The sequence below is a fragment of the Rhipicephalus sanguineus genome, chromosome 11 (genome assembly GCF_013339695.2).
Source record: "Rhipicephalus sanguineus isolate Rsan-2018 chromosome 11, BIME_Rsan_1.4, whole genome shotgun sequence".
Lineage (NCBI taxonomy): Eukaryota > Metazoa > Arthropoda > Arachnida > Ixodida > Ixodidae > Rhipicephalus > Rhipicephalus sanguineus.
Window position 1 is genome coordinate 64,925,049 of NC_051186.1, and position 22,060 is coordinate 64,947,108.

At 43.5% G+C, this 22,060-nt stretch overlaps 1 protein-coding gene and 1 long non-coding RNA gene across 4 annotated transcripts; both read right to left on the minus strand.

The window, feature by feature from the left end:
- Nucleotides 1-726: 726 nt before the first annotated feature.
- Nucleotides 727-1,163, minus strand: LOC125756323 (uncharacterized). The gene is made up of 2 exons (XR_007414367.1): nt 1,054-1,163; nt 727-896 (listed from the first exon to the last, which is right to left on the minus strand). It is a non-coding gene; the product is annotated as an uncharacterized LOC125756323 (long non-coding RNA).
- A 12,830-nt stretch (nt 1,164-13,993) lies between these two features.
- On the minus strand, nt 13,994-16,693 carry LOC119373786 (uncharacterized). 3 transcript variants are annotated; one of them, XM_037643841.2, is made up of 3 exons: nt 15,874-15,929; nt 14,791-14,880; nt 13,994-14,251 (listed from the first exon to the last, which is right to left on the minus strand). In XM_037643841.2, exons 1-3 carry the CDS (start codon nt 15,925-15,927, stop codon nt 14,009-14,011), a joined length of 387 nt encoding a protein of 128 aa, XP_037499769.1. In that variant the 5' UTR covers nt 15,928-15,929; the 3' UTR covers nt 13,994-14,008. The 3 variants fall into 3 exon arrangements, 1 of the variants encoding a protein (XP_037499769.1); XR_007414365.1 differs by lacking the exon at nt 15,874-15,929 and adding an exon at nt 16,652-16,693 and having other exon boundaries at nt 14,079-14,251; XR_007414364.1 differs by lacking the exon at nt 15,874-15,929 and adding an exon at nt 15,721-15,760 and having other exon boundaries at nt 14,079-14,251.
- Between the last annotated feature and the right edge of the window lie 5,367 nt (nt 16,694-22,060).

The window sequence follows — 22,060 nt, forward strand, 5'->3', positions numbered from 1 at the left end:
TTGTTCCCGATCTGTAGGTCGTGGTTACTGAAAAAGGCCTAATGCAGCTCGTTTTTCGGCGTTTATCTGCTGCATGGTTAGAGCCAGCTATAGACTATGTTACGTAAGGCAAATGGGCGCCACCATCATGGGCTGTGAAACGAATGTTTTCTTATTTTTGTATCCCCTGACGAGAACTGATAAAGTCAGGAAACTCCGAATGCACCAACCCAAGAGTTTTTATGTGTATACGCTCACCGTAACACTGTTCGCTTAGTTGTTCAAGATAAAACGCGTCAAGGTTAACAGCCCAGCATGGCGGCACCGAAACCCTCCCGTAACATAGTCTGTAACCAACGGTATGTCTTACTCTTGATTAACCTTGAGAAGTTAAGATGTGGCTTATAAAGCTACTAATGTTTATTTTCGCGGTTCCTGGATTGATAAAGACTGCGAATTACCTCTGGGGCATACACCAACACCGCGAGCCATAGTGTGTAGGTATACGCCATACGCTATAAAGAGTGTGTCCCTCTCTGACGGCCCGCAAGGTAGCACTCCCACTTCTCGACATATGTTCAATTACCAATTCGCGCCGTCTCCATTTTTACACAGAGACATTTCCGTTCAGGAAACAGCCATCTTCACCTGTTGGAATGGGCTTGTTCTTCAGGAGAAAGTGCACAAGAATATATCCTGCCAGCAGGCACTGTAAACAGCGGAATATTGAATGCAACAAATGGTATTCTGTTACCTCTGGCGAGGCGTCCTTTATTAAACAAGTGTTCAAGAACTTGAATCACTCGTGTCTGCCACGCATTTGCATATGCATGTGCGGCCATCTCTTCTGCATCTGACAGAATGGCCCCGCCTACACGGGCGCAACGTCAAGAATCCACAGGGGTTTGCGTCCTCCACTGGCATTGAAATGAAAAATGGAATAAAGAGAAGCATAACTTGTCTGATCGGCTATCTAGAACACATGCGTGAGAATTGTGAGTAAAGTACATTCAAAAGGAACCATGCTAAGTAAGAATAAAATAGAAGAAATAGTGGTGCGGGATCTTAACCTACCACAGCTGCACGAGCAATGCAGAAAGCCAATAAAGCATGCGACATTCTTCAATCCTTCGCATCTGACTTCCGGACAGGTCGGTTCTCCTGCAGAGTAAACCATGCAATAACGCGAACATATTCGGCTTTTTCTTAGCCAAACTAGTGACATAATAAAGAAATATTGCAAACAACGGTGACTGCGTGCTTTGGTTCTTCGAAACTGACGATTAGTTCAAGCCGAATAAGCGTAAAAATGTGCGCTTTAGGTCATTAAGAAATGTGGGGCGAAACACACGCTGCCCTAAAAAAAGTATATATATATATATTCCAGTCTTCCATGACGGTCCCCTAAATACTATTAAACGTATTTAAATGATGCCTTCCAGATGATAGCCCAAATAAAAGAATTGTTGCTGTTGAGCAAAATGTGACTGACCAACCACTGGAACTTGGAGCATACTGAAAGTGACGCTGCTGGTAAGTGAGAGTTGAATGTTGCATGCAGCAAATTACGTACATGTATATAAAATTTATTCACAGGCACCTAAATATAAATTTCATAGAATCAGTTGGCTATAGTTACTTCTACAATATAGAAGCGTGAATTCACAAATTTCTGTCCTGAAAACGCATTCGCTGCACTCGAGAATGGAACTGATGGCCTTCGTCTCAGTACTTTATAAAATTGCCTAAACATTAGTAATTTCACCAAATCAGGGCAACGAGGTGGCTGCTTCCATGCAAACGTCCGCGTCAACAAATATTTAAACTACCTGCCATATGCGCAGCGAATGTCTGTTTTAGTCTAAATGGCTTAATCTTGTAAACTATAGAACTGCGCATCTTATTAAAACGCCTGAAAAAATACATCTATAGTTTCTGACAGTGATTTCCACGGTAAATCAAAAATATCTTCCAAGTGCCCAACTATTAGTTACTCTTTCAAAATATCTCCCTTATTCTGAGTAAAGAAGTCACTCAGAATTTTAAGTTTAATATGAAGTTTGAATTGCCAGAAGTCGCAGCTGTCATCACTGTGATGAGGAGTAGGCCAAGTGCGAGTTTTCCATTCATGGTTGGCTGAAACGAGAAACAAAACGTGAAAACGCTTACCTTTGGCCATATGGCACACATCGCTTTGGGTTTGCAGCACTTCCTAAAAAACTGCGCAGTTGCAGAACTGTGAAAATAAATCATGGCTCACAGTGCTAGCATTCCTTAGTGCTACGTCTCTATTCCTTAATGAATGGATGATGTGTAAGTGACTTGTTTTTGCACCACTCTGCACGCTGCAGTCGAGTAGTCAAGAATATTAATAGATATCAAGTTGCCCAAGATGTTCTCTTAAGTCACGAATCTATTGTTTAACCATCTCTTGAAGCTCTGTTGTCTTTTGGAGCTTTCTTAAGAATTATTTTTATTGGTTTAATTCATATCTCCCATAATTTAGGGGTACATCCTCATAAATTTTACCTCTCTCAAAGGCGCTGCTCATCCCTACTGCAGAAATACTCTTTACAGAAACTATAGCCAGCGATGTAGAAAAAAATACAAAGAAAAAGAAAACGTACCTGTGATTGCTACGGAGCCTGCTGATTATGATCGCATGAAAAACACTTTTCTTCGAAAGAATTAACCAGATGGGCACGTTACTTCCGCCTACGCCCTTTCTATACTTGCACGGCCTTGTGGGAAACTGGCTTATTTTACCGCCCATTTATGTGTCTTCTGCGAAGGGCAGGAGAAGCAAAAAAATGTAATGGAGAGCCCCCTAAGTTGCACAACACCGGGGCAAGCGCATTCCAAGGGCGTTACCCCGGTAATGGGGAAACGGATGGGATACCTGTTTTGACGCGAGGATTTTTGTTTCCGTTCATCAACTGTGGCATGCCTGCTGCGCAAGCAAGACCGAAGGTGGGGAAGTATATGGTTACACTATTTATTTCTCCACCATTAGCTATTTTCTTCAGTCGAGACTGCGCTGAATTGTTGGATATATTAGCGCCACCAAAAAAAAACATTAATAATAATGCGATCAGCCCATTTCATTGGTTTGTCAATATTCAAATATGTCGATTAACGAATCAAATAGCGTTCTATTCGAGGCGGTACTCCAATCGAATATTACATATTCGAAATACCAAATATTTTTCCAGTAGTTTACGAATATCCAGCAACGACAAAACGTGCTCCAAGGAAAGAGACGATACAATAGCGAGGGGTAACTTCTTGTTTTCATCATCGAATTACTCAGATGTATGCAGCCTATGTACTTACGGAAGAATCTACGTTATATTTATCACAGGATGAAGGCGTTTTCACATAAAACTTCAGTGTCACCGAAGTCACAGTGTCATTAATCACTATCTTCATAACATTCATGATGATATTAATGCATGAGAATTGCCTTATATCTATGTATCAGTTTTATTTAAAAGCTGTTTTCGCATAAAACTCCAGTGTCACCGAAGTGATAGTGCCATCAATCACTATCTTCAACATAACATTCGTGATGATGTTAGCGCAGGAAAATTGCTTTATATCTATGTACCAGTTTTATTCAAAAGCTGTTGTCAAAGTACCATCTAAAATACCACCTAAAATAGTGTAGTCACTGCAATACTTCAGCCTGCAGTTACATAATAATTCGAGGGCTTTAGTTGCCGCTGTATACCAGCTTGCCTCAGTCTAAATAACCGTGGTATTTTTTATCGATTACAAGTAATCGTAATGTTCCTTTGTTAAAGCTTGTGAATGTTTGTTTCAAATAAAATGTAGAATCCTTTGGCTGTTTTGTAAATTGTTACCCTGCCAGTCTAGGCCTGCTTTGAAACTGGCTGCCTTACTAGTCGAAAACTATTCGAACAGTATTCGATTATTATTCGCATGCTATTCACCGGCTAAACCGGGTAAACCAAAATTCACTGGATAAACCCAAATTGAAGCGCAGATGAGCGCAACTAGCAGAATACCAGAAGGATGAAACTGCTCGCGACAGCGATTGCAGTGGCGGCAGTTCTTATGCATTCGTTAACGTATGCGCACCATGAGTGCAATGTTTGCAAGCATAGCCCACACACCCGCGAAGGGAAGTCGATCAATGGTTCATATAATGACACTTCCTCTGTCAGGACGTCTTGGAATATTATGGCAGTTATTCTATTACGCGCTGCGGTTTCGGCTGTTCCCGCGAAGTTGATCAGATGTTAGCGCTCTGCGATACTTACCACTAACCACTGTTACGAAATCTGAGAGCGGCAATGGGCCATTCGCATGAAGCGCTTCTATTTTCCCATTTGACCTGACTGCCTAACTCCGCAAATAAAAGGTTAACCAATATAGTTTCTTGAATTGCTACCGCAACTGAGGTCTCTTGTCATGTGAAAGTGCCCACCGCCACAGAACGAGTAGTTATGGACACTAGAAGCTAGTATTGCATTTTTCGTATTTTTTAGCATTTTCAGACGCACTTCCTGTGATAATCATTGTTCGGGTTTAACCTCCCAAAACAACGATATGATTATGAGAGACGCCGTAGTGGAGAGGTTCGGCAATTTCGACCACCTGGTGTTCTTTAACGTGCACTAAATCTAAGCACATGGGCCTCAAAAATTTTCGCGTTCATCAAAAATGCGGCTGCCGCGCGGACGCATTTCTTGAAACACCCAACACATGTGCGTGTGCGTTGTGGCTGGTTGTATTGGATGAGCGCGTAAGGAAGAGTAAAGCTTATTGTAACGAATTGGTGCCAAGCAATTGCACAACACTTGGCTGCGTGCCGAGAGACCGCCTTAGTCTACCAGCCGAGCAAATCACCTACCGTCAAAAGACCAGCGGAGAAGTGTAGATAACGAGCAAAATGGCTGAGTAGCGTATACGCTTCTATAGTTGTATCTTCATTCCCGCAATGCAGCAATTCTCACTTCTCCGGTGATAGGGATATCACGTACTTTTCTGTTTCATGCGTTACATATTTTCTTGTCATTTTGCCAAGGCAAGAAACTTCGGCAGATTCTACGCATTGTGGGAATCTGTTTCATGCGAAGCTGTCAGACAGCCTTTGCCGGATTTTTCACTTGTAGCCAAGCGTTATCATATGCACTGCCGTCTTTTTTTTTCTAAATTAAATAGTTGTGTACATATGGTGGGCTTGCCAGGTACGAATGCTACACTTCATGTGGTGCAAAGGGTAGCTCATGGCACGACGTAACTTCGGCACTCGCGTTAGAGTAGAGATGTCAGTTGTATGGCAACTCTCAGTTTTATTGGCACTGTCTTTGGGGGAGTATATTATCGTCCCACATTTAACTCTCTTTTCCAGAGTAAATCACCTCTTTTTGTGGCAAAGTATAGCAATACCCGCGGAAAGGGTTATGGTGTTCCACCTTTACAAAGTAATATAACTCCTGCCGAAACAGAGTAGTTCGACCCCTCAGAAGCAGTAGCACACCTCAGGACAAAAATAGCAGAACTCGCGCTAAAATTGGGTTTTAGAGTTGCTTTTGACAATTTATTCATGTGTAGATGGTAATGATGACTAAATAACGAGCACTACAACAAAAAAAAAAGTAATTGAAGAAAAAAAACCCCGCTAGAAAAAAAAAACGCGCAAGCGAGATTCGCAGCGACGACCTCTTCACGGACCTCACATTGTGAGCGCTAAACGCTACCGCAGCGCCACATGAAAACGGCAAGTGTGTTCTTTTTTTTTTTTCATGTTACAAGTAACGTCAGGTGATTTGTCTTGATTTTCTTGTTTAGAAACGCAGATTTGAGTGTCTCCGTACATGCGACAACCAAACAGAAGGTAGTTCATTTGTTTGTTTTGTGCTTCCCGGGATGGGAACGTGAATCTGGTGATTTACTCAGCAAACAAGATTACCGTAACCGAAGATATGTACTTCAATCCCGTTCGCTGGCTAAGCGGTTGGCCATTTCTGTGTAGAAAACGTTTTGCTTCTCAACTGCACACTGAGCACTTAAGTTTTCCCCGCCCCCTTGGACATCCTTTTGGTCATTATTGTTGCCGTAACAGATCACTCTAGCCGTACGGACCATTTGGCTAAGGGCAGCATACTCCGGTCGTGACGTTTTTGGCGAAAAAACGCTGATATTGAAATACGAAGAATTAAATAAACGCTCTAATGTAGTGTGGATAGTGACCGACTACCATGATGTGATATCCGCTTATTTAACTACAGAAATCGAAAGCTAAAAACGTGGATATTAGGCCTTATGCTAGTGCCTTTCAGTGCGCTGAAATGCACTGGGTGGTGCTAGAAACGCTGTTTTTCTTTTTTTAGTCGTCTCCAGCGCCACAACATGTGCAGTGTTCTTTCCTGCATATATGTGTGCTTAATAATGAGTGGTCATCGCTCGCGGTATGCCGGCATATCGATATATATGTGAGGAGCAGGAGTATGCCAGAAGAATATATGGACATTCTACTCTCTCAGATGAAGGTGGAGTATAAGCACATTTTTCCTTCTTCATTCTCACAGAGTGAACAGTGCATTTCACTCAATGCGATGCTTTTCGAGAATGAAACAACGCTCTTAAGAGTAACTCAGCTTTTTTACTCCTGCGACACCCTTACTAGTTACGATACCCAGTTACGATACCCTCGTTGCGATACTCTTACGGCGGCGCAGCGAGGAGAACTCATAGGTGGAAAACGGCAGTTTTTACTCATTCACCACGGCGCCCTCCTAATGCCACCACTCGGGCTCCAAAATGCATGTGGAAATATGCCCCTTCATGAAGAAAAGCAAAAAATTGTGAGCGAAAGCCAACTTCTTGAGGCGTTTCGCGTTGCCAGATGGTCGATATATACAGTGTTCCGGTGATTTTTGTTATGTAAACGTAAATTTTTCTACGCATTAACGTGAAAACATTGCCAAGTTCCAACATAGTTCGATATAAAGGATAATTCGATTTTGCTGAGTTCGATATAGTCGGGTTTGACTGTAGTTAGAGTTTGCAGCTAGCGCGCTAGATTTACCGTAGGTACCTAGTATGAAGGAAAACATATTTTACTATGTGCTGAGAGTATTTACTTTGTCTTCAGTATTATTAATAATAATTGTTGGGACGTTAGGTCCCAAAACCACGATCTGATTATGAGGGAAGCTGTAGTGGAGGGCTTCGGAAGTTTCCACCACTTGGAGTTCTTTAATGTGCTCCTGAATATAAGTACACGAGCCTCTAGCTTGTCTTTTTTGTCGACATGCGGCAGCATGCGACATGCGACATGCGAGAGGATTTTCTTCATATATGCATTAACATATGGTTTACATGAAAGCTATGAAGTCATCATTACACTTTTGTCTATTACGGGCGTTTCTTGTATAACCATCGGTATAATTTGACCTACTTGTCTCTAACGCCATTCAGCAGTTCTACAAAGTCACTAATATGTGAAATGGTTTAACCAGAAAGATATATGATTCGGCCTCTCAAAAAGTTTCAGAACGTTAAGTCACCGCATTGAGATTAGAGGAACACAACACTGCTTTTTTTTAGCATTTTATAAGACTCCCGCGTCGTATTCAGCTGTAAAGGAGCGGATGTAGAAACGGGAAGTGCAGTTGAAAGTTATGAGTGTTAACCAGTATTGAAGCTAAGATCGGGGATTTATTTCCTTTAATTTATACCCTTACCCCTATATACTTTTATGCGACAGCGTTAAAATGCTCATTTCGCAGAAATTCCGGTGTTGACGTCGGCGTCCTTGGTTGTGAGCGAAAAGTCAGCATAGTAATGATCGGAAATTCGAGATAGATGCAAATAAATAAATAATAAAATATATGGCCCGAGTGATAATCGAACCCAGGCCTTCTGCACGGTCAAGCAGGTGTTCTACAACGAAACCACGTGAGTGTTTGAACCTGCTTCATCAAAAAAGCTATAGGAATGTCATGCAGTGGTTGGAGTCTCCTTAACGCATGTAATATTGCGTGGCAGAGTCGTCGAATCGCACCAGCCTTCAACACATGTGAACTGCGCAACGAGTGGATGGCTTAAATGTGCCCACCCATTACAGAGTGTGCAGCTGCGCAGTAACTTGGAAAAGTTGCGCGAAAAATCACGCAGACGACGACAGAGCAAGACGGGACATAGCGCTAAGTTAACAACTCGGTGTTTATTGCAGGTGAGCGCATATATATGCACATGACACCGCGCGAAAAGAAAGAGAAGGGGTCGAGGGAGGTAAGCAACACACAAGGCAATCAACCAAGCATATCACACAAGCGGCTGACGCGACAAAAATAGCATTTCCTTTTCTGATACACGAATTGAAGGGCAACTCGCCGCGCCTCTATGTTTTCTCTCTGCCGCTTCAATCTGCGCAGGTTCGCGTGGCACCCTAGGTAGGTTGGCTAGAAGGGGAAGTGTGATGACCGGGCCGCTATTCGCGTGAATTCGCGTGAAAGTTGGCCGCTATTCGCGTGAATGCCGTGGGGCGGCGCTGTTGTCGGGGTCGCCGTCAGCGAACGTGGCCGTTCTCCATTCTCGGCAAGGAAAACGCTTCAGTGGAAATGCGTTAGCAAATTATATAAAACTTTAGCTAATAATGCTGTTCTTTAGTCAGCGCACAGCTTGTATTGCGCTACTGGTATCATGCGGTTGTGAAATACGGGGTACAGAGTCGAGTTTTGTTCCGACGGAAAACAAGCAGGCCTCTTGGAAAGCTATATTGAAGCACTACTACTGCTACTACTGAGAAAGCGGGGCTCACAGGGCTGTACCCAGGAACTTTTTCGGGGGGTGTTTCTGTGGAACGGCTAACTTTGGCAACTAGTGGTCGCCGTGAAGCCGTGCACGTATTTTAGTGTCACCCGAAGAGTCTTTAGAAGAATCTTCATTACCCGATGACTATATGACTTGCTAAATTAGTGCCTGTTCACAAGAGTGGACCGCGAAGTAGTGTTTTAAACTATAGGCCCATTTCCCTTACAAGTGTTGCTTGCATAATGCTTGAACATGTTCTATTTACCAATGTTATGACTCATATGAGCACGCATTCCTTACTTAATCCTCAGCAGCACGGCTTTCGTAGTCGTTTTTCCTGTACAACACAATTACTTGAATTGACACACGACTTATACTGTGCTTTAGATAAGGGTTTCTCTGTTGACTGCTTGTTGCTAGATTAAATGAAAAAGCATTCGGCGTTGTACCCCACTCTTTATTAATCGAAAAACTAAAACTGTATAATGTGAACGATACAGTTAATTGTGAACTGGATAAACGAGTATTTAAATTTGAGACGGCAAAAGGTCATTTTCAATGGTAAGACATCCCGGGAAGTTTATGTGTCGTCTGGCGTGCCCCAAGGGTCAGTCTTGCAGGCACGTAGCCAGATATTTCTTTCAGGGGGAGGGGGGGTTCATCCATACTTTATGTATGTTCGTGCGTGCGTTCGTATGTGCGCGTGTATATATACGCACTCAAAATTAAAGATGTTCGGGGGAGGGGGTTGAACCCCCCAACCCCCCCCCCCTGGCTACGCCCCTACAGTCTTGGGTTCGCTATTGTTCCTCATCTACATAAATGACATTTGTTCCGGTATTTCATCAAATATCAATTTATTTCCCGATGACTGTGTTTTGTACGTAATTATACATAGCTCCCATGATTGCACTACTCTCCAAAACGACCTCGACAGGGTCTAAGAATGATGGGATAGGTGGCGTATGTTTATTAATGCAAAAAAAAAAAACAGTGCATATGTGTTTCACTAAGAAAAAGGCCCCCCTTGACTCTTTTTATGTTGTAAATTCAACCAGGCTGCTATCAGTTCGCGAACACAAGCATCTTCGTGTATATTTCACACCGGACCTTTCCTGGAGCTGTCACATCAATCACGTCACCATTAAAGGCGGGCGTGTGCTAGGTTTCCTGTGCAGAAATGCAAAAAAGTTACCATTTGAGGCCAAGACTCAACTGTACTTGTCTAACGGTCGATCAATCTTAGATTTTGCTTGTACTGTGTGGGATCCGTGGAAGGCAAGTGACGTGTCCAGTTTAGAAAGAATTGAGAACATGGCTCTTCGGTTTGTCTGCTCTGACTATACCAGGAATTTCAGTGTATCAAAAGCAAAAGAAAGGCTTGGTTGGGAACTTCTATACAAACGAAGGGAATATCTGCGGTTGAAACTATTTCATAACGTATTTCATAACCGAACGGGTCTGGACCCCTCGCGATACTTTCACAAACGGGATTACTTTTCGCAGCGATTACATCATGCCAATAAGATAAAGGAATTAAGCTGCCGGACTGACGCATTTAGAATGTCATTTTTTCCCAGGACGATAAGCCAGTGCAATAGTTTGTCCCCTGAAGTAGCAGAAATTACTTCACATGAAGTATTTTCAAGTTCACTGCTGGGTCTCTAGTAGTGTACTCGCGCGGTTTTATAACTTTACTATGAACCCGAATAATATTGTGTATATCCCATGTATCGACGTAAGTTTACAGTGAATTGCATTTATTGTGATGTTGAAATGTTGGAATCTGTATTCTGTATCGAAATATTGTATTCTGCCGCCCCCCCCTCACTGTAATATGTCCTTGGGCACTGTGGTACTATGATAAATAAATTAATAAATAAATAAAGCATGAAAAAATTTCGGGGGTGTCAGAACCCCCATCAACCCTCCCTTAGTTACGGCCCTGGTGGCTTAATTATGCTCCAATGCACTATGATCATTTTATTCGTGCGCATCATTACGTGCGAAAGCAGATAACTTGATTTACGCCAACCAAATCAGGATTAAACCATGGCATACATGGTAATACAACGTTCGGTAGTCTTTTCAGGTTCAATTGAGAAACCAAATAAATAAATGCAACATGTTACTAGGTAAAGAAACTTTATTGTGTACAACAGAATGCACTTGATCGTTTCCGCGGCTTGCCTCACATCACACAAGGCTTTCTTCTTTTGACTTTTTTGTCATTCATTTCTTTGAGTTCTTGTCATTCATTCCGCTATTGGCGCAAATGCCTTGCACAAACAGCGGGATTTTCTAGAAGCGGTTTGTCAGCACTCGGAATGGCGCATGCCCACTTCTAGAACAGTTCTTGGCAAGTCGGTGCACGGAAAAGGGCACTTTTTCCGAACAAGACCTGTAGCCGGAATCACACCCTGGCACGAAGCACCAACGCAGAGTTTTTTTCTTTGAGGTAGACGGCATCTTTGGAAGCACATAGCACTCATGAATCAACAGCACACGCCAACTGTTCGCAGCAAACTACAAACCGCCGGCCAGGCGTTGACAGCCGGTCTCCGCGGAAACGCTGACGGCGCCTGAGACGGCAGCGCTATGTTGTGCCCTAGCGGCGATCACGCGAAAGAGGACCACGCTCTCCTATGGCTGGCCGCCGCGCTTCAGCACACCTCCCCTTCTAGCCACCCTACCCTAGAGACGAGTAGTGGGTACTTCGCCAATTTAAAAAAAGAATAATTATGGTGCAGTGGTCACTTCGCAACTGTACATCCAGCATACGTTCTAGGATAGTTTTAAATGGCCAATGTTAGCGGCACAAACGTACCTTTCCATGCGGCACGGTTGAAGGCGAAGCGCATGGGGGCGGATTACGCTATCGCGTTCTGCTCTTGAAGACGAAGCTCAAGCGTCCTCCAAGTTTTAGATGCGAAGCATCTCTTGCTCGGGGGTATGTCCCGCGGCCTTGGCCTGGGCGTCCGCACTCACACTACGCATGCGCAACTCTCCTGCTTCCCTCTCTCCAACAGCTGCGCGTTATTCTCTCCACTTCTGTCCCAGCACCTGCTTGCGCTTCTCCTGCGTTCTCGCTTCTGCTCTCGCGGCTCATGCGCTACTCTCCTCCTCTAGTCTCCTCTTCTTCAAGCGGGTAGAGCGCTGCGCACGTTGTCCAGCGCTTTCTTCGGTTGACTCCTCTAAAACGCCACGATGAGCGCCAGCGCATGCGCGTGCCCTCCCTCTCTCTCTCCTCTCCTACGCTGCCCACCTCTCGCGCGCCTGTCGACCGCGTTCCCCGCTCGCCCTGTGAGAATTAACGCCCATGCTATAGGGAAGAAACGACGCACGTTGTGTTCCTCTTCGCGTTCCACGACGTGAGGTTGGTGGCATGCCCGAGGTCGGTAGCGTGCCCAACGAACGCCAACGGAACGCGATCGTGCAAGTGCTCCGGCTTCGCATCGCCTCATGGTCGCCTTTAGCGGGAGATGGTGTAACTTTTTTTTATTTCAAGTTACAGCTAAGACTAAATTTACTTGCCGCGTCGCCAATAATAGTATTATAAGCACCCGACGGGTCAAAGCAAATGCTTCGCTGGGGCGTATGACAATATAGTGGCTCACGGCATTGTTGCGTATATTGAATTTTGCTCCATGGCTAGCATAACTTTAGCGAGAGTACACTGCAGTCCTCAGTGTGAACGTGCTATGCACGCCGCCTTAATCATACTTTTCGACGTTAAATAATGTAGAATACATTTTGCACGGCATCTATTTTTAGCTTCGACCCACAATTAGAGCATTAAATGGGCATACCCCCCTCAAACACTCAGTAGCTAACAAGATAAAGACCCACTAGCTGATCAGTCGTAACCTCAACTAATGCTGAAATGCTCATTCTTCACTGCAATGCCCTCTTATCTTGCACAAATTGGTGTCTCAAAAGTCCGAAGCGTGCATGATTGTAAGGACACGAAAAACCTTCTGAGTGCACTGCACGTTTTAAGAAAAAAAGGGGTGCAGAACAAATGCTTCAGACGTTCCACGCACAATAAGGGTTGTTCTTGTCGAAGTTATACAACACACCATCCGAAGCAGCCATCTTGTATCAAGTCTAATTTCTTTCTTTATTTTATATTCGGAATACTGTATAGGCCCATTCGGCATTGCGTAGAAGGGCGCTACAATCACAACGGTGGATATAAAATGAAAAATTATCAAAATAAAGAAAACAAACGAGCATACATCGTGCATCAAATTCAAACTCATATTGCATAACATAAGAAATAATGCATAGATAACACGTACATAATTGAATAAACCTATAGCAACATTACCACATTCATTTCTTCAAACCTAATATTTCTTTGCACGCGCCTTCGGAAGTTAAAAAAGAATTCCGGCAGATTTCACGCAATGTGTTAATTGATTTCATGCAGATTAGGGGTAGAAAAGCTTCTTATACCTCATTTTTTTTTCTTTGAGCCATACGTTACAAGCTGGATCGACGTATTTCTGCAATTTAAGCAGATGTGTCTACGTCATAGGATTACCATGCACATCGAAGGCACTGAGATCGAAAGGGTAGCACGCTGTCCAACATAGCATGGGTACTGACGGTACGGCACAGATGTCGCTTTCATCGAAACAAACTATCTGCAGCGATCGTTGGCGCACTCCTGTTGAAACGAGCAACGCTAGGCTACATATAGCCTGTTATGTCGCACGGGTACATATTGAACGTTTATTACATTGTTATAAGTCGGACAACCCAAACTGCAACCACAGTTCACGTTAGGCAAGCACCACCACCAGGACTTATAGGGAACCGCTAATTTATTAGATATATTCACTCTCTGTGGCACGTGGTTACGGTCAAATGGTTGTTGCAGCATGCTTTTCCCCTTTGTCTGCTACATTAGTATTGCTAGCTGTTACAAACGGTATCTCTTTCTCTTGTTTAGCCCTGGCAAATTGACTTATGAAGTTTCCATTGTATATTTTCACCATTCGTGGGTTGATAAGAACTCTGCATCAGTTGCGGCGCATACCCGCATAACACGGGCCATGGTGTGCGGGTGTACGCCATACGTGACTGAACTGCAACCCAGACGGTGGACTCGTCCTAGTGGCGCTTTCCACATTGCAAAACATGTTTAATTGCCAGCACACCCAGCTAGCCATTTTAACACAAGGACATTTCATTTGTGCCAAGAGCCATCTGCGCCTGTTGAAGTATGTTTGTTATTTCAGAAGAAAATGCACACTATGCTGGTAGCAGGCACTGTCAACAGCAGAGTATAAAACACAACGACTGCATTTCTGTTACATCTGGCGAGACACCTTTTATTAAACAAGTGGTCACGGACTTGGAGCAGTTGTTTCTGCCACGCATTTGCATGTGCATTTCTCGTGAGATCTTGTGCAGCTGATGGAACGGCCAGGCCCACATGGGCGGTGCAGCAGGAATCCACAGGGGTTAACGTCACCCACTGGTATTGAAATGAAAAAAAAAACATGACAAGATTCTAACTTCCATATACACATCAGCACCACTTACTAAAGCACAAAATGTTGAGGCAATGCAAGCGAAAATTAAAATATGTGGTTTTAAGCGCCAATGTCAAAGATAATTATAAGTGTGGCGGTACCGAGCGACTCCGCAATAACTCGTACGAACATAATTTCTCTAACGTCCAAACAAATCTAGGTGGGCGTGTCTTTTTGCGTGGTCCCATGACCACCGGGATAAAGCAGGCCACACACCAAGTCGACGCTCGAGCAACTTTTTTTTTTTGTTCTGAGTATAAAGTTTGTCTGACCTCTCTCGTCCTAGTCGAATTGATCAGAAGGTGAAAGAATGCCCGCGCGTTGCCAGGTACAGGCTTTCTCTGGCAAAATTTTCGGGATAATTTGGGTGATCGCTTCCATTGAAGAAATACTTGATATTTGCGGGTATGCGGCACATTCACAACGAGCAATGTCAAGTAATATTAAAGCCAAAAAATAGTGATGCGTGATCTGAACTTACCACAGCTGCACTTGCATTCCAAAATACCAATAAAACATGCGACGTTGTTGTTCGGCCCTCCGCATCTGACTTCTGGGCATGTAGGCTCTCCTGTTGTGTAAGACATTCAAAAACTCAAGTATATACAGTGTTATATAAGCAAAAATATGTGCAAGATGAATAAAATGATTCAAATAGCAGCGGCTGCAACTTATGTTGCTCGGTAAACTATGATTACTTGCTATTACATGCGCATGAAACAAAATAAAATATGTATCTTGTCATTTAAACGCAGCGCTGAAAAAAATCTGGCCAGAATAGCAACGTACTTATTTTCGAGACTGCAATGACTTCACGCAATATCGACATGATGCCTGTTAGATGATAGGATAATCATTGTAGTTGGCACAGACGCTATTGATAAATCACTGGAGCTTTAGACATACAGAAAGTAAGCACAGATGATAACTGAGGTTTAAGGATTACATATGCGAAAATACGTACATGCATGGTTACTGACATGCAGTAAAAGCAGGTTATGCAGTAAATAGTTAAGGTTAAGCAGGTTATGCAGGTTAAGCAGTACATGCAGGTAACTGACAGGGCGCCAAAATAAAGGTTTTATAGAATCAGCTCGCTAAGTTGTTACACGTATATTCTGTAAGCATAAATACTAAAATCCACGAATTTACGACGTGAAAACGCGGGAGCAATGTTCTAGAATCAAATTCACGGTTGTAATCTCAGTGTTTAGTAAGATTGCCTAAATATTATTAATATTCGCAAAATCACGGCGATGAAGCGGCTGCTTCAGCACTGTTCTGTGTGATCAGATATTTGGGCCGCCGGCCATATACCCTTATATAGGCAATGTCGCGTTTCGCTTAAAGGGCGTAATCTAGACAACTACAAAAATTTGCTTCTAAATGCGCCCCTGTAAGTGTAGATTACCTCTTGAGTTCTTGAAAATCGTTTCTATTGTAAATCACAAGTATATTCAAGTCGCCAATTAGTTTTATTATTGGACAAATTGTTCCTTATACAACGAGCTTGAAATAGTCATAACTTGAAGCTTAATAAGAAACTTGAATTGCCTGAAGTCACAGCTGTCATCACTGTGAAGATCAGTAGGCCAAGTGTGAGGAGTTTCCCGTTCATGGTTCACTGAAACGAGAAAGAAAACGTGAGAACGTTCATCTTTTCCCACGTCACATATATTCTTACGAGAGTGCACACATCTTGAAATGTTCCAGAGTTCCTGAACAGTGAAAAGAAATGGTCGCTCCTGCGCGTGACTTGCATAGTTTGTGCTGCCTCATTTATTACCCGATACATTGTTGTAAACGAAGTCACTCGCATTTTAGAAGAACTTTTTGCTGGGCTAGTTCGTGCAAGCCTATGGTGGGAATACCTTGGCATACAGTCCGACGCACACAGGAAAAAACGATGTAGTGCGTAATTTGCGCTCTTTCTGTCTGCATCGTTGTTTCCTGCGTTCGTCCGACTGTATGCGCAACGAGTGGAAATAGAAGTGACTTGCTTCTTAATTATGTTACACGAGGCCGTTTTTCAGCCACGTCTCTATTAGTTAATCATAGCGTTAACCTATATTGTCGTCACGACGCTTTGGCATAGTAAAATATGTAATACGCCTCAGTCATATTTCCAGTAATTTAGTCATATATTCTTGCCTTTCTCAAAGGCAAAAGTTCCGATCTCTAACACAGGGCAACTTTATACAGCGGGAACTAACTGTGCTGTTCATGGAAAAATAAAAACGAAAAGAGTGCCATACTTTCGATTGTTTTTGTGCCAACTGATTATGGTCGGACACAAAAAAGAAAAAAAAGCACTCTTCCTCGAAAAATATATGCAAATTTACCCGTTAGTTGTGGCAATGCGCTTCCGATATGTGTTCGGCCTTGGGGAAAACTGACTCGTTTACCGGCACTTTATGCCCTGTCTACGAAGCTCAGGATGATCAAAAAACAGAATAAACACTGCAGTGAGTTGCACAACGCCGGAGCAAGCGCATTCCGAGGGCGTTACCCCGGCAGTGTAGATATGTTGGTGATGCGTGTTTTGACGCGAGGGTATTTGTTTGCGATAGTCAGCTGTTTCATGCCTGCTGTGCAAGCACGACCGAAAGTGAGAATATATGTGGTTACACTATTGATTTACTTGTTTTAGTGGTCAACCGTCAGCTCGTTTCTTCTCTTCGCACTCTGCTGAATAGTTCAATACATTAGGGTCACAAACAAGAAACATATTTTTGTGCCAGCAGGCGAATGCTGCTAATGGCAGCAGTGGCCTAAGTTCCTTTAACGTACCCTTGAAGAGGTTCTAAAAACTTCCTTGACATGATAATACCTACGTTGAAATTGTGGGCGTATGTGAACGCATTTTGTTCGGATATAATGTGAAACAAGAATTGCAAATTGGCTTTCACACACACACACAGACACATTATATATATATATATATATATATATATATATAATCAAGTGAACTCCACTTTATTGTGGTGATTAATTGCGCAGTGCACGTTCTCATTACTCAAACCAAACATGGCCCAGTGCCGGGAGCTAGCCCTTCTCTACCAGTTGAAACACTCGGCTACCATCAGAAAACGGGCGGGGAGGTGTAGATAATGTGCCAATTTACAGGGCAAAATACGCCTCAATACCTTTATCTTTGTTCTCACGACGCAGCAATTGCATGTTTCTCCCAGCACACGTCTACCGTGCAGTTTTGTGTATCATGGGTTGCGATGTTTACGTGGTTTAGCGAGTGAAAAACAGTCACAGGGTTCCTTATGTATACGCCTACTCCGACTCGACTCGAAGGTGAAATCAATCCTGTGTGGCTATTTCACCGTGCATTTTATCTTACGCGAACGGCACGTTACATTTGAATAACAGAGAGCTGAGCTAGTTGCATGCCCTGTCTTTTTAGAATGGCACGTTATAGTTGTGTTTTTTTTCCACGTGAATGAGGCAAACATGAGTGGACGCATAGCTGCCAAGGTCACGTGATAATTTTTGTGCATCGTAACCTTTCCTCTACCGCAGAAAAAATTATGCCAAAAAAGATATTACACTTCCCAAAATCTTGTTTCACGGGCTTCCACAAGTGCAGGAAAAACTGCGACACAATTTTTTTTGAAAGCGTCAATTGCGTGCGGGTAAATCGGATAATCATATTGTGAGCTGATGCGTGCAGCAGTTCTGCCGTGTAGTTGTGCAACCCATAGTTGCAATCTCATCCCGGTTACAGTGGCACTTGTATAGATGCTGTGAGCTTGTCCTTTATAACGTGGTGGAGAATTGTACGCCACCAAAGTCGAAAAGAAGCCTTCTTTTGTTTTATGCCGGTCTAATGCCTTGTTTACTTCAATTAAATAAATGTTCTAATGGGAAAAAACACCATTTTTTCAAAGCCCAAGTACCTTGTCTCCGACGGCAGAATGACGTTATTTTTCCCACTATTTCTGTCCTGTCTCCCTACTTTTCATCCACCACTCCTAAAGGATCTTACTGTCTCTTACTTATTACAATCGCGCAGTGCCCAACCATTTCTACATTAAGTTAAAACATGCTCCGTCGTTTCCTTAGTTTCCCCACATAATGTACATCCGTCTTTACTGAATTTTGCTTCAAAACTACGCGTTCTTAGGCAACCCGACCTCTCTTCAAACATTAAAGCGCTTGCCTTTGAATTATTATAAAACCATTCGCTTCTTTTTCTGACTCTACCCATTCGGTAGTTACTCAGACCCGGTATTTTTTTTTTCGCTGCTATTCAATAAACACTCTCCGCCTCTCTGACTATTCGCGTAACGCTCTTTGTTGCCATATCGCTTACACTGCCAGCGCTGCCATAGCTCTTCCTATACAAATACTGCAACACTATCTCTTTGCAAATATTGTCATTATTATTCCTTAGCCTAATTTGGAACCTGACTTTAACACTTTCGTGACCGCTAAAAAATTGGTTGTTTTTGGCTAGTCCAAGAATATTTTTTTTCTGCCACAGAATATAATTGATGCTAAAGTGTAGGGTATCAAATGATAGAGCAAGCATTGGTCTTTCCAACAGTGTTATTTCAAAAAATTAATTTATTTCAAATATAATAAAAAAATTAGCAAACGAAGAAAAATGCATCAAAAAGAAAGAAAGGTTCATATATACATCAATGCTACTCTGCAAAGGTTAAACATTAAAAAAAATCGAAATATACATTTTGAACGCAAACCCCTCATAGAATAATAGTGGAAATATAAGCTCTGTAAGTACAAAGATTATTTACATAAATACAAGAATATAGGCACTAGTGCCTCTCATGCCACCGCGCGATGCAGGTTCTCGATACCGTGAAACAAAGCCTGGCTGCGCATGTTTCTGGAAAAAAAATGTTTTTTTCTGTTCAACTTTCCTAGCATAGTTTGCAGTTCTGGTATTTTTCAATTTTCCTGTGTATTTGTTGAAATGAACAGTGTAGCCGGTTCCAAATCTGCAAAAATCCATAATTGTACCCCCATTTGACCTCTTTCTCGCTCATATACTGCCGAATACCATACCGACCTTCACATTTCACCATTTTCTCATACACTGAAAGGTTCCGACGGGGTTAAAAGATAGCGTAGAAAAATCGCTCATGTGTTGCAATAGAGAAGACACGTGGTGAAGATTCTCGTGGGATGCGATGGTCGTCTTCTTCAGATCAGAGACACTCAAGAAGCCTTGAACCTTTTCCGTGGCATCACTGATGGTGGACGAAGGCCTGGAAATATGTGTCGTCGACACCAACACCAATGCAAGCGCGGGACTTCAACGATTACCATGTACACATGGAGTGAGACGAACTTGCTCATGTTCTCTTCAGTAACCTCCCTCCATGGATCCGTCCCTCTCACTGTATGTTGGCTTTTCGAAAGTATGTATCCACGCATACTTATCTGTGTGGTTGCATATCTCTCTGACGACTTCTGCGGTAAAAAAACAACGCGAAGACGCCGCCGCGCAGTACACCGGAGCGTAGGGTCAAAGTCCGCTCCGCGCCGTCTTCGCGAAGAGAACTGGGCTCTTTCTGCAGCTGGCGCCAAAATGCTCCCGCCCGAATGAAGTTAACACCTTGCAGATAAGAGCTGTTATTTTTAGAACGCACCGGATACGTTTAAATCGACGCGCGGCAGCGATAAAACGATCCGAGGAGAAGACGCAACTTACCGGCGGATAGCTGCTGATGTTCCGGGTAGGTTTGACGCACTTTCGCCGTCCGTACGACTTCGCCTGGCGAATCGAAGTCGTCTTCCGTGTCTGTGGTGCTACCATCATCCAGAGATTCCCGCTCATATTAATCGGAATCCGTCGAAATTCGCCGTTTCTGTGGAGCACCCGCGAGCGGCGTCGACGCGAAGTATGAAACAACGAGTGCTCACCTACCCGACTGCGAACGAGCTTTAAAAATCTACCCGCGGTGGAAAAAACAAACTCGCAAACAAGACTGATAAAAAAACATGCTATTTTATGCTTTGTACTGCGTTAGCTGTCCAGAACCGCCCAGAGAGTGCCAAAATTTGATCTTGAAGTCATCGATAACATACTATCGATGGGAATAGGTGCGGTCACGAAAGTGTTAATCTGTGCTTCTCTCACTTTAAAACTTGCCCATCCCATATCGTCCTTTACAACCCTATTTGTCGTCTTCCCATGAGTATCGAACGCGAGGTGTTCCACAGCGCTTTGATTCACATCCGGTCCTGATTAGACCTGTGCGCCGGTCCCAATAACGCGCCGGTGTTTTCATCTCCGGCGGGGCGGCGGCGGCGTGTGACCGGCGCGGGGTTCATCGGATCGGCGGGGGCGTGGCATGGGGGGGGTGGGGGGGGTGGGGGTGGATTGAAGGGTTGGTAGGGAGAGAACTTTCTCTCTTGAATGTTGAAACACGAAAATCTGGTTCACCGAAAGTGAGAAGCAGCGCGTAAGGAGGAGGAGAAGAAAAACGGAAAGACAGGGAGGTTAGCCAGTTCTCAGACCGGCTGGGCAGCGAATAAGACAGCTTTACATGTAATATTATGCGAACTAAGGCTAGTAGCTAACACTTTTCGGTCCGATCTCGCGTAACTATACGAATAGCTGGTGTATGGGATTACGGCCGCTCCCGGGAGAAATAATCCCGATCAAATAACTTCATCGTAATATAAAGGATGTTAGAAAGTTACTTTGTTTAATACGTTTACAGCGACATTGGACTCAAATATTGAGCTGTGGGCTCATGTTGTCTTCGCTGGAGATGCAGGGTTAAAGAAATATGGTTTAATATAACAACGGTAACAACTTACACAGCCACACAGACAAGCTACGCCACGCAGGCGAGCACACGAATTCATAAGACGTTTTCTTTATCGTTTTCTCCCACTGGCTACACCACATAAAGAGCGCTTCCGGAGGAAGGGTGGCCGCGATATGCATGCGTGTATCCAATGGGATCACTGTATTCCAAGCAAAACGTGTGGGACAGCCTGTAGTGTTTTCTCATATCGGTCAAGTGATTCTGTCTTCAGATATTTATTAAAGGCGAACGAAGCAATTCTTAACGAACCTTGGGCACTTTGAGCGTTTCTATCTACGTATCTATATCTATCTAGCCGCCTACGTCTGGGTGCTCTCATGATCACCTCCTTAACTTGGTTTAGAGCAAAATTGGCATGGGAGGGTAAGAGCATTTGACGAATATGACCGTTAGATCATGACATGAATAATGTGAAAATCCTGTCGCGTACGTCGTAAAACACTCTCCTTCTCACAAGTGTGGCACATACCCGTTTACCACGGGCCGCAGTGTACGGGTATGTGCCACAGATGACTGATAGTTTACATCTTCCCAGGAGAGGCAAGAGCATACATTGGTAATTTAAATGAGAGAGCGTTAAGAAAAACCGACATCGGCAGCGTTTACCCGACGAAGGAAAAGAATAAGAATTAGGCTCCCAGCAGCAATCGAACCCAAGCATTCTGCGTGGCAATCAGGCATTCTACCAAAGAGCCACGCGAGGCCCATAAACTGGCTTGGAAAAACAGCCAATGCAGACGTAATGCTGGCGCAACGTCAATTGTGTTTGTGGTGCTGGCTGTGTAACTTTACAAGCAAGCATTAAACACCACATATGTACTCCTTCGATGTAGGCGCCGTATCACATTAACGTCTGTGGTTCCAGTGTTGGCCCCGCTTTTATAGCAGTCTAATAAACATTGTATTTGTATTCCTATGATTCAGCAAGCTATATTC